The sequence below is a fragment of the Syngnathoides biaculeatus genome, chromosome 22, assembly GCF_019802595.1.
Source record: "Syngnathoides biaculeatus isolate LvHL_M chromosome 22, ASM1980259v1, whole genome shotgun sequence".
In the NCBI taxonomy this organism is placed as follows: domain Eukaryota; kingdom Metazoa; phylum Chordata; class Actinopteri; order Syngnathiformes; family Syngnathidae; genus Syngnathoides; species Syngnathoides biaculeatus.
Window position 1 is genome coordinate 10,745,536 of NC_084661.1, and position 17,594 is coordinate 10,763,129.

Consider the following 17,594-nt stretch of genomic DNA (forward strand, 5'->3'; position numbering starts at 1 on the left):
ATAAAATAACAGTGACGAAACATAATTTGATGACGGCACGGTGGAACAGCTGGTAAAGCGTCTGTTCAATCCCGGAACCGCCTGTGTGGAGTTTGCATGTTCTCCACGTGCCTGCGCGCGTTTTCTCCTGGCAGTCTGGTTTCCTCCCACATCCCAAAAACATGGCAACATTATTTGGGCACTCGAAATTGCCCCGAGGTGTGATCGCGAGTTCGGTTGTCTGTCTCTATGTGCCCTGCGATTGGCTGCCAACCAGTTGAGGGTGTACCCCGCCTCCTGCCCATTGACAGCTGGGATAAGCTCCAGCACTCCCTTGTGAGGATAAGTGGCAAAGAAAATAGATGGTTGCAAGACTATTTTTCTATAACACTGTATACGGTAAATTGTAGATTTAAAACAAAATCCAGTGGTCACGTTTAATGAAGGGTTGGTCTAATTTGATGCAAGTGGCTTTTAAAATATTAATAATAATGTACTGTATTGATCTGCTCTAGTGATGGGTCATGTTCAGTGAAAATGGGTTGATGGAAATGGCCTTAACATCTCTTTTAAAATTCCTGAAGTTGGCTTCTTTAAATCTGTCCATACCCACTGCCATACATTTTAAAATTATCAAAAACATTTCTTTAAATACTGTATTAGTGGGCAGCTCTAAGTTGTCATAATTAGAGAAGGAGTGCATTTAAATTTCATGCCTTAAAATGTCTGGGTAATTACATTTGCAGACAACATGGAAATAAAAAAAGATAATAGTAATAATCCCCCCCAAAAATACATTTTGCAAGTGTTGAATGAATCACTCTTAATGTTAAATGAATGCAAAGCCTTAAATTTAAATCTTTTACCCTTATAGTTGTGTACAGATAATATATTAAACATTTTTACAAATATTTTTTCAGAATCAATCGGCTAGAAAGCTTTCAAATATGTGTACAGATAATATAATAAACATTTTAAAAAAAATTTAGAATCAATTGGCTAGAAAGCCTTCAATTATGTTTACAGACAATATATTAAACATTTTTGGAAAACATTTTTTTTTTAGAATCAATTGGATTGAAAGCTTTCAATTTCAGGAATTTCATGAGGCTGCGTTTAGTCACTGGGTATGTAGTACACATTCTTCGCCATTGGGGGGCAGTCAATGTGACCTGTCACCTGAAGAAAGCGGAAGTGTTCCTCCCACATTTTAATTTGTTTTCAGCAGAAATTACTTTTTAAACCACGAAGACGGAAGACGCGAAATGAGAGGTTAAAGCGAGTTGAGCTCGAAAAGTGTTCTTTTTCGAAGGCGGAGTGCACGTCGGGAAGATTTGGATATCGAAGAGGGATGACGTCTGGCGTTTGAAGCAAACGACTCAATTCACTGACTGAAGGTGAGTAGTTTTGACAAAAAAAAGTCATTTTGAGTCAAATAAGCACGAAAAGGCAAAGAGTCCGACTGCACAAATGTCGTTTTGAAACGTTTTAAATGATTGCAGAGCGCAGGTGGCTCTGGTGTATTTGTTTAAAAAAAAAGAGCCAAGTCACCCACAATTTTAAAATTATTATTTTTTTTAAGTTGTAAACCAGTCCAAACCAATCGAGGCTCCAGCTCTCCCGCGACCCTTGTGAGGATAAGTGCCTCAAAACATTCAGGAACGAGTGCAACAACGTCGTGATTTCAATGTACGTGGCTGTGACGACGTCCGCCGACGACACAAACCACGGAATCATTTTATTAACCCTTTTTTTTTTTTTTTTTCAATGCACACGAGTGCGAATATTGTCCAATACATAACAGGAAATGCGTTGAAACAAATTCAGTTACGCAGAAATCCACAACAAGGCGGAGCGTGTCGTAACCAAACGGCGGAGGGATATCGAAATAATCGAGAGTGACCAAAAGTAACGCCATGTTTTGGACGCCATCGAAAAGTAGTTCCGACCGCTTGCAACCAGCTGTTATTGTTTTTTTTTTTTGTTTGTTTTTTTAATTACCGTAAAATAATAGCTGTATTTCCTGCAGCAAATTTGTTTCCATGGGACAATGATGATTATATTAGTTTGTTTAAAAAAAAAAAAAAAATCTGTGTGCATCTCCACTGGTCTGTGGACTCTGATGTGTCACAGCTTTATTGGGCCTTTATGACTGACTGTGTGACTGCACAGTAGCACTCTTATCCTTCCCTCGCTGCGCTTTTCTCTGGGGAAAAATAACTTACATTTTTTATTTCTTATTCATTTCACTTTTTTTAAGAGATGACCCGGCCGAGCGACGTGATCTCCAACGGGAGCGTGGAGTCCAGTCCGGGAGAGCCGAGCGAATCGGACACGACGAAGACGCTGAAACAATTCCCGCGGTACGGCTCCATCGTGGGCGACACCTGCCCCACCTGTCGAGGCACCGGACGGATTCCGAGAGGTTCGTTTTGACGTTTTAACGTTGCTCACAAACGTGACGCGAACGGTAAGCAGAGCTGCAGTGTCGGCGCAGATTAGCTTCAGTTTTACAGTTTTAGCAGCGTGAGCTTCTGATAAAAATGACGCTTAGTCACTTGCTGTGGTGGACGTTTTCAGGACACGAGGACCAGCTGGTTGCCGTCATCCCGTGTAACGATAAAAGACTCAAACCCAGACGCACGTAAGAACATCAAAACGGAGCGCGAGCGGAATATTCCGGTTTCTGTTGTCAACGTCGTCGTTCACCGCAGGAAGCTGTACGTCTGCGTATCCATGGCGCTGTGCCTCTTACTCAGCTGCCTCATCCTCTTCTTCCTGTTCCCCCGGAGCGTCGCGCTGACCCCCGTGTCCGTGCTGTCCGTCATGGTCTACTTCACGCCCGACGCGGTGCAGATGGAGGTCACGGTGAGCCAGGCCCAAAACTTGTAGCCACTCATTCCTCATAATTGCATACACGCCAACGGAAACGCAGAATGTACTATTAATGATTTACTTCTTGGTTTAAAAGTCACCTTTGGGTTTATTTAAACAAAGTCGCAGGTCACAAGCGCAAAAGCAGTGATTCACTGCTATTTCATATCAATATTGTGTCACAAATCTTGAATTCCTGTCTTTAAAGCCCAAGTGTCATGCCTGTAAACATTCAAAAATACATATTGTAATGAAAAATGGGAGACGAACACGCCCCTTCTGACACGGAAGCTCTTTTCGAAGAAGAGAACATCTCCCAACCGAGCGAAGTGACCGGGGCAATATGACCCTATCGTTTCGAGCCATATTTAGATGATATGCGGATCACGGCCAAACCACCTCGCCGTCCGATCCACCTCCGTGCGGCGGTGACTAAAAACGACACCGCCCTCCAGCTTTTATCTTTTTTAGTAGTTGTAGTTGATGAAAAGTATGAAGAGTGAATCCATGCTCCCGAGTGTTTGAGAAATATCCAGCAATACAACGAACCGGCATTTTGGCTAGCATGAAAGAACAACTTGCTACATTCTGGGAGGAAAAACTAGTAGAAACATACGAGACAGCTTGAGTGCGCTACTGCCCCGTACGTCACTTCCTGCTTCTTCCTGAAAACAATTCCTCGAGAGGATTTTACAAAAAGCCAAATATGTCAAAATCATGTTTTGTGGTGGAAAAACAGATGGGTCTATACCAGCTGCCGTGTTTTTCATTAATAACATCCTAAAAGTTATGCATTTCATGACGGTGGGGCTTTAATGTGCAATCTATGTACGTGGAGCCATTCTGCAATATAAAACCCAAATGCAAAAACAGATCATATTTGTAGAAAGTTGACTTTGTGCCAATGGGTTCACTTTTGCTGCGTGCTGTATATTGCGTTCACATGACACTTCTGGCGTAAAAGTGGATGCATTGAAAAGCGGAGGGGTGTGTGGGGGGGGGGTAAAGGACAAAGGACAAAGTTCCTCTCTGAGATTTTTCCATTACAAGGGTGGTGTGTGTTTGATTTGAGTGTGTGCATTACATTATTGTCTGTGTGTTATTGATGTCTATTTGTGTTTTGCGCATGTCTCCTTCAGAATCTCATCAGCGTCATCAACGACAACTTTGTCCCGGTCCAAATCGTGGAGCTGGACGTCCAGGGTTTGATCTCCCGCGCCGTGGTGGGCAAAACCAAGCTGTCCAACATGTCCGCCATCCCCTCCCGCTCGGAGAAATCAGTGAGTCGAAGACTTCCCGTCCAAAAGTTTGCGTGTTTATTTATACATTTGGAATTCTTCTGTTTGACAGTACACGTATGAAATCAACCTCCCCATTACCGACAAAGGCCTCAGGTGAGTTTTGTGGCGGTCTAACGTGGAGGGTGAGATTCTGTAACGCGCTCGGTGTCTTCCAGCACTTTCTGCCAGTCCAACGTCATCAAGATCCACACGTTATTCCTGGAGCTGCAGTAAGTCTCGGAGCCACAGGAGGGCGCTGGTATTGCGGCTTGTTTAATTCCTGCCCCCCCCCCCCACCCCACAGATTGACCATGAACATCTCCTACTTGTCGCACACGGAGCAGCTGTCCTTGGACACCTTCGAGTACATCGACTGCGGCACCAACTCCACCACGCCGCACCCCGTCAGATGAACTCGTACAAGTACCAAAGTGTATCTGCGTGTGCTTGTTTGAAACGCATCTGAACGGCGCTACACGCATACCGATAAGTCGAAGCAGTTTTCAGCATTTTTTTTTGTTTTCCCGTTTTTGCTGATCAAAGAGAGGAAAGAGCCAATTGTCGCATATCTCGGAAAAAATGATTCCGCGGTGCTGGCTGTGTTCACAGTGATTTAATTTTCGCTCAAAAAAACGGTGAAGCGCGATGATTGTTAATGTTAAACTTGTTCAGTATTTATTGTGATTCTCTGGAAAGATCGACATGAGCACCTCGTGGTGTGGGGTGTGTGAAGACCGTTTTTTTTTTTTTTTTCTCCCCCCTTTCCCGATATCCAAAAAGATTCAAGACGACAATCGGCAATGTTAAACCTGTTCAACAGTCACGATGATAAATCCTTGTGTGCGGCCAGTTAGCCAGTCAGGAAGCTCGCTGAAGCGGAATCAGCAACCACAGCAGTAAGAACCTACATGATTTTTTTTTTTTTTTTTGTCCTCACGTTTGGGCTCGTGCCAAATTTTGAATATGTATCCCCGGGTTCGCCGCGACCAAAGAAAGCACCTTTGTGGCACTTTAACGGAAGGTCACGCAAGGCCGCCGACCGACCGTCTGTGATTGTTGCACTTTACGGGAGTCGAATCAATTTCAGCTTTGTCACCCTGAAGCTTTTCTGACTCGATATTAAAGGGAAAAATAAATTCAGGCGAGGATTTCACTGTTCAGTATTTAATGACACGTTAATGACAGTATTCACATTCATCTTGATGCAGCCATAATTCACGCTGTTCAATCTGCTGTCATATTCATTGATTGAATCGTTTTGTCAAGCAATTACTCGGAAATATATTTGTCAAACTCGTGCACTGACTGCATTTTTTTCCCTTACTTGTATCAAAGATAGACTCAATGTATATTGTTAGAAGTTACTGATAATTCATTTTATTGATTGATTTGTCAGGGTGGCGGCACGGTGGAGCAGCTGGTAAAGCTTTGGCCTCACAGTTCTGAGGTCCCGTGTTCAATCCCGGAGCCGCCTGTGTGGAATTTGCATGGTCTCGCCGTGCCCGCGTCGGTTTCCTCCCACATCCCAAAAACATGCAACATTAATTGGAGACTCGAAATTGCCCATCAGTGTGATTGTCAGTGCGACTGTTTTTGTCTCCATGTGCCCTGCGATTGGCTGGCGACCAGTTCAGGGTGTACCCCGCCTCCTGCCCGTTGACAGCTGGGATGGGCTCCAGCACTCGCCGCTACCCTTGTGAGGATAAGCGGCAAAGAAAATGGATGGATTTGTCAGGGCACTTTTCATCAGGTTGTTTGAGGGCTCTTTGTTTTGACGCGCATGCCTGCTGATGTTTGTGAAGCGAACATAGACAACATGGCTGCAAACAGTCAAGCGTATTTGCTACGAGGTGACTCGTTTGTGCATTTTCTGCACGGCAACTGAGAATATTGTCGATTCAATGGCACTGAACATCGGCAAGGACATTGCAACATTGCCAGTTATGTGTTGCAAAGCAACGGTTTATTGACGGAATTTTTTTCACCTGCGTTTTATGTGCCTACAGATTTTTTTTTTTTTTTTTTTTTTTTTTTTTTGCTGAGGTTGTCAAAAGACCGCCAGAGTGTGCAACAGACATATGGACCAGCTGAACCATTCAGAGATCTTATTTTTTTTATTTTGACTTTTTTTTTGTTAAAAAAAAATCATGTAATGAACAAAAACAAACATTAAAATCACCTAATTTTATTTATTTATTCATTTGACAGGGATTAAGTAATTTTGTACCATATGTCCTAGTTGTCCAAGAAGTCTTTATCGTGATAGGGACTCAAAAGTTTAGCAACGTGAAGTTTCACTAAATGACCGTAGCGTGTCGCTGTTTTACCACAATGTCCACAAACACCAAAGTTCGATGCGAGCAAGAAGCGTATAATTGTTAAATATACTAAATGTTAGTGATGTTATCCCCAAAAAAGCCTTTCAAGTGTCATGTGACGCATTCGAACGTGATAAACGCCACAAAAGACTCGACAAAAAACGCGTTCAACGTAGTTGACGCAGTCGCGTCTCCAGATTGGTCGTGACGTCACTCCGGCTCGAGCGAGGTGCGTTCGTGGCAGCGGCTGCGCGGAGAAGCCGAGCTGCTCAGTGCGGCTGAAGCCGGACCCGCGGAAGGCCGCTCTCGACGTGATTTTGATGACAAAAGTGCAACATGGATGCGTTCAAAGACGTTTTTCTCTTCTGTGCGCACGTTCACGTGCCCCGCTGCTGCCTTGTGATGCGTTCAAGGGCTTGAAGAAAACTTCAGAGCTCGTGAAAGGTACGTACTCCACTTCTAATGTTCATCGCGCACAGTAATGTTTAAAGCGTTTGCGTAAGTTTAATTTGAAACAAGTCCGATAACACTTGGGTGGAAATGCTTTTTTTTTTAATTAAATTTTTTTAAAAAACGTGTGTAAACAAGCGGTAAAACTGGTTTAGATTAGTATGAAGATGTCAACAACGGGATTAAAGCATCATCGCCATCTGCATGCGTGGATTGATTCGATCCATCACGGCGCTGACATGAGCGTGAAGTCTTTTAAGAGGATTAGTTTTGCTAAATGACACTTGAACGCCTCAATTAACTTGGCATTGTTTATTGTTTCGGTGTCGCGGTCTTTCCTAGACCTGTACTGAGCCAAGGGACAATTGGTTCTCCAAATTTCAATTTGTAAGACAAGCTACCACTTTACATAAATGATTTCTTTTTTTTTTTTGGAACAATAAAAGTGCTTGTAAAGCCACAAACGTGTTTGACGCTAAAAGAATTTAATACGGAAATTTTTATATTGCTTTAAACTATTTTTTTTTCTTAGTCGTGATATTAGAGAGGCTAAAAACTCCCAGTGACATTCGGCAGGCTTGTTAACGATACTCTTGAGTTGATTCTTTTATGTACTTACATAAATGATGTTTGTTTTGATCAGGTTGGCGATTTCCCCCACCCCCTCCCTGACATGCAGACCTAAAATCCCGAGAGGCTCAAACCGGGCATCCTCGCGGGAGCCGCGGAATCATGGGTAACCACCTGAGCGACATGGCGCCGCCCGGCTCCTTCCTGCCCGGCTTCCGGTGCCTCCACGTGGTGGTGATCGGGCTGGACTCGGCCGGCAAGACCTCTCTGCTGTACCGGCTCAAGCTGAAGGAATTCGTGGAGACCATCCCCACCAAAGGCTTCAACGCGGAGAAGGTGAAGGTGCCGGTGGGCGGCTCGCGGGTCGTCACCTTCCACGTGTGGGACGTGGGCGGCCAGGAGAAGCTGCGGCCGCTGTGGAAGTCGTACACGCGGCGCACCGACGGCCTGGTCTTCGTGGTGGACGCCGCCGAAGCCGACCGCATGGAGGAGGCCAAGGTGGAGCTCCACAAGATCAGCCGCAGCTCGGAGAACCAGGGCGTGCCCGTGCTGATCCTGGCCAACAAGCAGGACCTGGACACGGCGCTGCCCGCGGGCCAGGTGGAGAAGCTGCTGGGCGTGCAGGAACTGAGCGCCGGAACGCTGCACCACGTGCACAGTTGCAGCGCCGTGGACGGCCGCGGCGTGCAGCAGGGCCTGGAGAAACTCTACGACATGATCCTCCGGAGGAAGAAGATGGTCAAGCACAACAGGACCAGGAGGAGATGAAGAGCGCAAAGGAGGGAGGCGGAAGAACACGTCCTCGACCCAAACCTGGTGAAAAATAGGGGGTGGGGGGGTTCTTAAAAATGTAGTCAAAGGGAATTGGAACTGTATTTAGCAAAAGTACTTAGTTGGATTGAAACAAAAAAAGACACTTTATCAAGGGATTCTTCCACGTACCATTCGAGGGAGGCTCTGTACCACCAGAGTACCACACTGACTAATCACTAGTCGAAGCTAACGACTCTCTAGACCTGAAGCTACGATTAAAAAAAACACTACCATTTAACTTCAAACTCGACTGACAACATCCATAATGAGGAGATTCCTGTTGATTTGCTATCAGCAGAGCAAAAACCTGAAGTCTCAATGGAACTCTACGCTACCAACCCAGACTAAACTTGGCTCCTCGCTGACATACAAAGATTAGAATAGTCAAGGTGGGTCACTTACATAGTTCCAAGACACTAAATTCCCACTTTCCCGCTATCCAGGACTTTGGGCCCCATCTTATACCAGAAAGTTGAATAATGTAGGATGCCCCCCCCCTCCCCCTCCGTCCCCACCAACCAATAAAAATGAATTTGTGCTCTTTTTTTTAATAGCATTAGTGTAAGGTAATTACCTTTTCTCCAGTGTTTTTCTTACAAAACTAACAATGCTCAGATTTTATTTGGCTTGACCGATCTCAAGTCAAGCACTTTCTAATATTTTGGTGAACGTCACTAAACTCCACAGGAGCACATTTTGTATTCACCCGGCGGGATGACGGCGACATATCGGGCGAGTTTCCACTCTGTCAAATTCAGAGCCGAAATAATTTTATGAAGATATACTGTAAATCACAATAATGAAATACCGCAAATTTTGATAACCTTGTGAATATTATCAGATTTCTCGGCTAGCAGATTTTGTGACATTTTTATAGACTTCACCAGTCGAAAATTAAGTTGAGTTTTTAACCGCCACGACTGCATCCCTTGCTGAGTTTGTTCTGAAATCTAGAAAGTTCCTTAAATTTTCCGTGCATTTGTGGTCATATCTGGGGGACGCTCCAACCTGTACGTTTTTGTAAGATCGGTGACCCGATTAAATCCAAGCACCACCCCTTGAGACGACGTTTGTGGTCTTTCGTGAAAAGTGAGGGCATTAAACACAAAACGTAACTCGGCTTTTCGAGTTGAATCTGTTTTGCTTGTCGGCCGCATTATGCAACGGCACCGATAACAGTCGCGCATTGTCGAGCTATTTCTGTCAGCGCGTTTGTCACGCGCGGCACGGTGAGGTCACGACTGCGTCCTTGGGAGTCGCGCGTCTGGATTTGCGCGACCTCCGCATCCGAGGTAGCCGCACCGGCAGGCTCATTAAAAACCAAAGTTTCTCCCGGATGTCTTTGGAGGAAACTTCTCCACGCGGCATCTGGCCCGCTGACTTCATTAGCATTGTAATGCGGCGGCGGCGGCACCGGAGAAACTGTGGAGGTGTCAATCAGCTCAGAACGCACGCTGTGCGGGTCTGGAAGTTCTTTGTGGGCAGTCTCAGCTTTAAGCGCACGTTCCTTACTTTAAGTGATCCGTATCCGATACCAGCGTTGGGATTTAACGAGTAACGCGCCACATAGGGAAGTGATCGAAGAACGAAGGCCAACTCTGCTGTTGAAGTGTCCTTGGGCAAGACCCTGAAACCAGAATCGCCTCCAGGTCGGCATTGTAAATGAGAAACTGTTCTCGACTGCCTTAGCTAGTAGTCAGATGAGCTGGGCTAACTATGTTCCAGGCTTATTCTGGATTCAATTCTACAGACATGACCCAGATCCCAGAGATCCGTGTCGGAATCTCCCCATGCTTCCGTACTCCAGATTCTTCCAAGTCGTAGAAACACACATTTCGAGTTATTTAGACTACGCGAATTGCCCAAAAGTTTGAATTGGGCTCTTGGTGATCTATATGTGCCTCGTGATTGACTGGCATCCAGTCCAGGGTTTACCCCGCATCCACCTGGGATGGACTCCAGCGCATTTGTGTGCATAATGAGGACAGGCGCAGGGAAAAAAAAAAAAACACGTTTTTGTACCGACATACTGACACTGCTGCGCACGTGACATCCCGCATTGCAATCATGGTTCCCTCCCCTGCGGAGGGAAACTGGAGGGAGTTGCGTGATCCTTGTTCCCTTTACGCAATCTTTGGCTCCTTTTTGCATATTTTATTTTGTCAGGCTCCCCGCTGTTTCCTACCTTGCTCTCTCGGCAAACTCTGCGACAGGCGCACGGCGGGCTACAAGATTGGTTGAGGTCGCCGGAGTGTCCCTCGAAAGATGGGAAATAAAAGTAGAGACGCGCTCATCCCTGGGCTTTTAAATGAAATTGTATCTTGTTCCTGGTCACAAACCTTTATTGCCACGTCTTTTTTTCCAGTACTCTTAAAGACCTTGCCATGTTCACAGACTCGAAAGGTGAAGGACGTCTTCCGATCTACCCCAGAGGGGGTTTGATATTTCATTCAAGGACACCTCAAGACAGTCTTTGCAAAGACCTTGGAGACAATGTGCTCTGGTTCTCTACCACAAGCCTTTGTTGGGAACTAGTTTCACACTGTAAGAAAACATTACAGGGAACTAGTTTTCTAATATTTCATGACAAGTTTACTTGTAGGTAAACAATGTCCAGACTAGAACATTGAAGTCTTCCTTTTGTCTGAAAGTGCAAAGCACAAAGGAAAGTATTCAACGCGAGTATTTGAAGAGATAACTTCACCAAGATCCCATATTTCGTGAAAGGAAGCCTCGGTTGCAAACCTTCACACTGTCTTGCACCGGTGGTGCAGGGTGTTGTGCAAAGTACTCCACAGTTAATTACACGGAAACGATGTTTGGAAGGAAGTCGGCTCGCTGAATCATGTTGATCTCATGCTATTAAAGTGCGTACCGCTGCCAAATAAAAGATTTGAGAAAAAAATCCAGATCAAACCTTTCATTTGACGGGGTGTCCCTCGAGCCTTGTTTGATAATACCGGGCCCCGTAGCATTTGGCGTAATCTTCCACGTGATGAAAACCAGACCTCAGCACCTCTTGACGCCCCCAGACAGGCTTGCGATGTCATTTTCTATCACCGTGGCAACCTGACTTCATTCACCAGTCCCCAAAGGGCGACGAGGGGGTCAGATTGCCTTTTTGTGGCCGCGTGTCCCATCCGGCGGAGGTCACGGAGAGGGCGGGGAGATTATAAGAGTAGAAGATCAATACCGGAGTCATGAGATCTGTTGACCCTTCGTTTGGATTCCTCGGCCTCGTCGGGAGGATCAGATGCCTGACGATGACTTTTGTCTCAAAATTCTCGAGGGAACCACGGTCGAACCGTGTGCGGGGATGAAATCTTGCCTCTTGCTCAGCTGCAGGGGTTGAAACATGACTTCGCGGGTGATGTCATCCTTTGTCCTTGCGCTGGGCGAACGTTGAGTCACGTTTCTCATGGGCTGATCAAGTGATGTTCCATCATCTAATTTGGAAACATCTGGCTTTGTGTTTTCTTTGGGAGGGCGATCCATCCTGCTAGGATTACGCATGTGCAGGCTTTGTCACCTCCAGTCTGTCCGATCCAGAAATGCTAAACTATAAAGATGAACTGATGTTGAAGGGTTCTAGAAGTGGACACCCATGTCGTTGTGGTTTAGGTACAGAGTCTCCGTGAAGACAGATGACCCAAAGCAACCTTAATCTTTGCACGTGGCGCTTGTTGACACAGTGTCCTGCCCGGAGGGGGGGCCAGATCCCGACTCAGTTAAGAGATAGGATCCCAGCTGAGGGGGTCGCTCGGATCTGGGTCGGATGCCGGGACCGCTGCGTAAATCGGCCTCAGCTCTCTCTTCACCTTGTGAAAGGAGCGAGGGCACGTCAGACGGTGGCAACGCCAAGCGTCCAACGTTGTCTCTCAAGATTCACAAATAAGTTTGGACGTGCCCTCTTTTTCCAGATAATCGTGTCCATTTGGCGACGTGTTCCGGAGAAAACCTGCAAAGTTGCAGTCTCGGCACAACTAGCAAGGCGAGATGTTTTCATCTCAAGTACAAAGGAAGACATCAACTCCAAAATCAGGACAAAATATAGAGAAGAGAAGTGAGAAAGGGCACTCATCTAAAATTCAAGACTTCAACGCTATTTTTCCTTTTGTAGCTAACATTCAAAGATCGGAAGGTGACCAACGGAACGATTCATCCTAAATGGAATTACATCCTCTTTCCAGTCTTTTTTTTTTAATCTTGACTTGTCTTTTTTCCCCTCTTGACTTCGTTCTTTGGTTGGATTAATTACTTTCATCGACTCCCCTCCTCAAATTTCCCATAATCCCAATAAACTCCATCAACGCCTTTCAATTCTGCGCGCCCGCTCGATTCCCCGGGACTGAGCGTCGCTCGGGGCCCTCGCACGAGGTTCTGAAGGGGAACCCATGCGGATCAGATCCGGTATTTAGGGCTCGATCGCACAAATGAGGCAACCATAGTGTCCTTTTTGTTTGTCCGTACCCCCCCCCCCTTCCCCTCCCAAGCTCACCATTCCCTTTGTTTTGTCCGTTTTCATGTTTGTTGTATCAAAGATGGCACCGTTTGTGGCCCCACTCCGGCCCCCAGGTTTTTCTTTTCTTTCCGAAGGAGACTCAGGAAATATGTCGAGTTTTGTCCCACAAAGACATCAGGAGGACACGGTGGACTGATGAGTTCTAAAGAATGATGACCCAGTTTGAGTAGCACCTTCCCGTCGCATGTCACTAATCCTGTTAAAGTACGCCCACATCTGGGCCCTTGGCCAGGTACCACCAAGGTTGTCTTCACACACGACCGGACAGGAGTGCTAACGGATGCCAAGAAGCGAAGCCGCAGACAACTTTTCCTTGACAACGGTTACGAGAATGAAGTTGATGTTCCTCTTCGAACACACAAAATAAAAACATCCTTCCGTTTTGCTGCACTGGTTCTGCGGGGAGTTTGAAAAGGCAGACTAGACTAGTCTGGTCCTCAACCAGTCGCCGAGACCACATGAAGGAAAGCTTGCCGAGGGCCAGAGAGTGGCATCATCACAATAAGACAATTTGTGGGCACTGAGCCAGAACCGCTCGCATCCGTGACTTTAATAAGAGCAGAGAAGAAGTCAGATGCCCGCATTGTGTCTCCGTGGCCTTTATTTGAATCCTCCTTCTGTTGCCTTCAATGATCTGTGGCAAAAACAGCCTCCAGCACTCTTTCGTCAGGAACTTATTAAAGTCAGAGTAGTGTGAAGGTAAAAACTCTCTCATTCTGCCAAGGTCGCTCTGCACTTTTAGGCAAATTACGCTTCATACTTGCTTTTTTTTTTTTTTTCCAGTTCTGCAGGGAACATCACAATTCCGCCTTTGTTATTCCGCAGCAGGGCAAAAACGCAACATCGCTTATCACGATATAATCTCCTTTATCCACCGAGCAAGAGTAATATTTTCTCATCACCGCCAGCCGCCGCGAGGAGACGGCAGCTCGGCGGGAGGCGCCCGGTTGCCTGGCAGTCGGTCGCCGCTGGGGGCAAACGCGTGACGTGAACTCCCCCGACGGCCTCGGATGCTGCAGTGCAGGAGGAACCTGCAGGAGCGCGGATACAATTACAGGTGCAACGCCGAGTCAGTCTTCGACTTCTCGTAGCTTGGGTAGGTTTGATTGTCAAAAACAGAAGAAATCCCCGATGGAAGGAATGCGAGTTTTTAAGTAAGACCCTTTAGATTTCATTTTTTTAGGGTTGGAATCTTCAGCACCTGGTTACGGTGGTTCGCATTGAGTATAATATTGTTTTTAGGAACTGCCATGATGCCCACTCGCCAGAGGTGGCGCTGCACTGCGATCGTTTTACGACGTGACAAATGTGCCAGTCGTGCGACGCTGTTCCAATTCCTGCGCGTGCGGAAATTAGAATACATCTCCCGTAAGCGAAGCGGACTTCGTTAGGCCTGACTGCTCGGCGAACTCCTCGCCCCCCCACCCCCTCACTAAAACCGTTTCATAAACGGGACCGGCAAATCGTGCGCGGATCCGATTATGCTTGAAATGTTGTTTAACCCTCGCCACGGTGGCATTTCACACCATTAACGCCGATTAGCCGGGGCGCTTTGACCCAAGTTATTCTGGGAAGGTTTCAAATCTTTTTCACACGCTGCACCGGTACTGTCCACATATGAAATATTTATATTGTATTTTAATTTCTTGTTTAAAGAGCTTACCGTGTTGCCCCTAGAAAGGAATTAGGGCACCTGAGCGACCCCCCCGCAAAACAAACGTCGGACTCACGTTTTCCTGCCAGAAGTAGGTTGCCGCCGCTAATCTGCCCGGTAACACTCATGCAACGCTCATATATGAGTGTGTGTTGGTTATGTGCGAGCATGCATCAGCGAGTATGTTTGCAGTGAGTGGGCAGAAGAGGAGGAGGAGGAGGAAGAGGAAGAGGAGGAGGAGAAGGCCAGCGCTAAAAGCTCGAACAAAAGCTAAAGATAGCACAGCGCTCGCAGCCACTCAGCTCACTTCTTGTCAAGGTTGCACAAACTCAACACTAGCGCATCTTGACAGTCTCCACCAACCTCGGTCCAATTATTAACTTACCTATTTAAAAAAAAAGAAACATATACCAAGTGCTCAGGTCCAGTTGAAGATTTGGATGTGTAAATTCTAAAGTGTCATAATAGATTGATATCTTGAATACAAACATACCTGGTTTGCCAGGCTAAGCTAATGTTAGCGTATGTCTTCGTAATGCTATAAGAACAAACAAATGCTTTGAAATTGTCGATGTCATTCGTTTCAACCACGAAAATACCCCAAATTACGATCTAAAAACACTGAATATTTCAAACTCATCTGACATTTGAAAGTAAATTTTGCCATGAAATGTGCTAACCACTGATCTAAAAAAAAAAAAAAAAAAAAGACTGGATAGCGTATAGACATCGAGCAATATGTCGATTGGTTTATCGCCACTGGCCGCCATCTTAGTACTCCCAAAATTTGTGGAGGACATGGTCCACATTGGATTATGGCGGGGTTTTCCTCAAAGTTTGGCATGTAGAATTAAAACTGGTCATGTGAGCTCGACATTTTTTCAGTTCTGGTAACATGAAGGATTTTTTAATTCGACTTGGTAAGCCCAAAAAGGCCAAGTGCAAGGAAAGACATAGAACACCATGACGAGCAAGAAACCTGACATATTACCTAGGGCCTGATTTCTGTGACATGTTAACTTTTCCCAAAATACGCTGTGAAGCACTATCATCATAAGATGGCAAAAAATAAGCACTTTTAGTCAAAAAAAACATTACATTTTAAGTCAATCAGTTAGATATATTTTTGGAAATAAGGACTCGCAATGGGAAAATACAATTCAAAATTCAATTTGCAGAGTTCTGTACTACGAAATTCATCAAAAATTTCACAGAAAATGTGTTTTCTTGCTCATCCACTGGTGAAGTTTGGGAAATTATTTACATCGCATTTTTGCGAAAAACCGTCAGCCTATAAGGCTGAAAGAGAGAGACTGAACAACAAGAACTGAAAACAAAACTTTGTGCAAGTGAATTAAGGTCATCAGAAAATTACAAAAAAAAAAACAACTTTACAAACAAACTTTAACAATGTCAAAGTAAATCTTTGTAATTTACCTGTGGAATGTTTTCTCACAGGCACGAATCTGGCGATTAACGCACAGTTTGGCGCGGTTGTTTTTGGAGTATCAAGATGGCGGACGGCGACTTCAGTTTTGGTTGCCAGTGAGCCATCCAGTCTTTTTTTAAAAATTTTTTTTAGATCAGTGTAGAATTTAGGCTTCACGAGGGGTGGGGGAGGTGTGGGGGGGGGTCAACGTCCATTCTGAACTGCGGGGTGAATATGAGCGACCACCCAACGAGAGGCAAAGTTTGACTACAATGTGGAAAAATAATTCCCCTCGTGTCGTTTGGAAAAAAATAAAAAGTAGATAAATGGAGTTAGCGAATCGCTCCCCCTTAATGAAATGCTTAGCGTTGAATCAATCTAGGGGGGGAGGGGGTCACACAGATGGCTGTAAACATCACTTCTTGTAGAAAAGTCCATTGTCGACGCTCAAGACGAATCACCAACTCATACAAAAGCCCGTGGATGAAAACGGCTCACGTTGATGGGAAGCATTCTGTGTGCTATGGAAGAAAAAAAAATGCTTAAAGGCAACACGTGAACGTCGAGACCATCTGGAGAAGTCGTCCACGAGGTACTAAGCGGGGCTAATAAACGCTCCTCGGTACATTAAGGGATGCATTTGCATCAAAACGAGAAAAGACCCTCGTCGGCTTTTGAGTTTGTTCCGTTTTATGCGGTTCGACGACGGCTTTGTCGCATTCCTGCGGCCTGACGTCGAGGCGGAATGCGCGTTAGATAAATGGACGCCGTCCATTCCCGTTTTGTTCAAAGCGTCACTCGAGTCGATCGTTTCCTTTCCGCTTTCTGTGAAATGGCTCCAAATCACCCCCCCACCCCCATTTCTAAAGCGTTTGTGCAACTCGAGCCATTCGTCTTTCCATTTTCTACACCGCGACTTCCCAGTAGGGTCCCGGCTTACTTCAGCCAGGAGCCCAGCGACAGCCTTGGACCTGGAACTCACTTGCAGGGGTTTCAAACCTCATTTCTTCGCGGGTCGCAACGTAGTTATGGTTTCCCCCGGAGGGCCGTTATGGCTGAAACCCAAAAAAGGGGAAGAGGGCCCACATAGAACCATATTGCAAATAGAGAAAATCCGCAAGTGACATTTAAAATTGCCAGCACGTAGCACAAGATGACAGTAAAGTTTTTTTTTTTTTTTTTTGACGAGGCTACGTCCTGACTCAATGAATCTCCTCCCCTTGCTAGACACCAAAGCAATGTTTTTCTATTAGACATGGCTTTGTCCTGAAAACCAAAACAGCAAACGGGTGAGTTTTTCCATCAAATTATGGTAGATTTGTTCACCTCCCTCCCCACCCATGAGACGATTTGAACCCCGAACCTCAGAACCGTGCGGCAGATGAGCCAACCGCTCATCCACTGCGCTGCCCCTATTGAAACTAATTCAAATAGAAATATTGCAACGATGCCGGTCCCAGGCACCTCGTGGGCGTTCTCTCGGGGGGGAGATTAGATCTGAGCATTTGGTGGAACTCTCCCGACGGTCATGGAGAGCTGATTTGCAGATGGACTCAGGTGGTCTCGATCCAATTATGCGGGATGAGGAGGGGAACTGTCAATAAAAAAAAAAAAAAGATGGTGAATCAATGCTCATAATTCTTCTTAGCCACATGGGACACGTGATGTCATTGAACCCCCCGCCCATAATTTATCAGTAATGCAT

The 17,594-nt window shown here is 45.7% G+C and overlaps 2 protein-coding genes across 2 annotated transcripts; both read left to right on the forward strand.

Annotated features, from left to right (window-relative positions):
• Nucleotides 1-1,130: 1,130 nt before the first annotated feature.
• On the forward strand, nt 1,131-5,431 carry tmem106a (transmembrane protein 106A). The gene is made up of 8 exons (XM_061810715.1): nt 1,131-1,376; nt 2,240-2,404; nt 2,560-2,623; nt 2,694-2,847; nt 3,993-4,133; nt 4,204-4,247; nt 4,310-4,363; nt 4,438-5,431. The coding sequence occupies exons 2-8, from the start codon at nt 2,242-2,244 to the stop codon at nt 4,544-4,546; spliced, it is 729 nt and encodes a 242-aa protein (XP_061666699.1). The 5' UTR covers nt 1,131-1,376; nt 2,240-2,241; the 3' UTR covers nt 4,547-5,431.
• A 733-nt stretch (nt 5,432-6,164) lies between these two features.
• On the forward strand, nt 6,165-9,376 carry arl4d (ADP-ribosylation factor-like 4D). The gene is made up of 2 exons (XM_061810716.1): nt 6,165-6,895; nt 7,545-9,376. Exon 2 carries the CDS (start codon nt 7,634-7,636, stop codon nt 8,237-8,239), a length of 606 nt encoding a protein of 201 aa, XP_061666700.1. The 5' UTR covers nt 6,165-6,895; nt 7,545-7,633; the 3' UTR covers nt 8,240-9,376.
• The last annotated feature ends 8,218 nt before the right edge of the window (nt 9,377-17,594 follow it).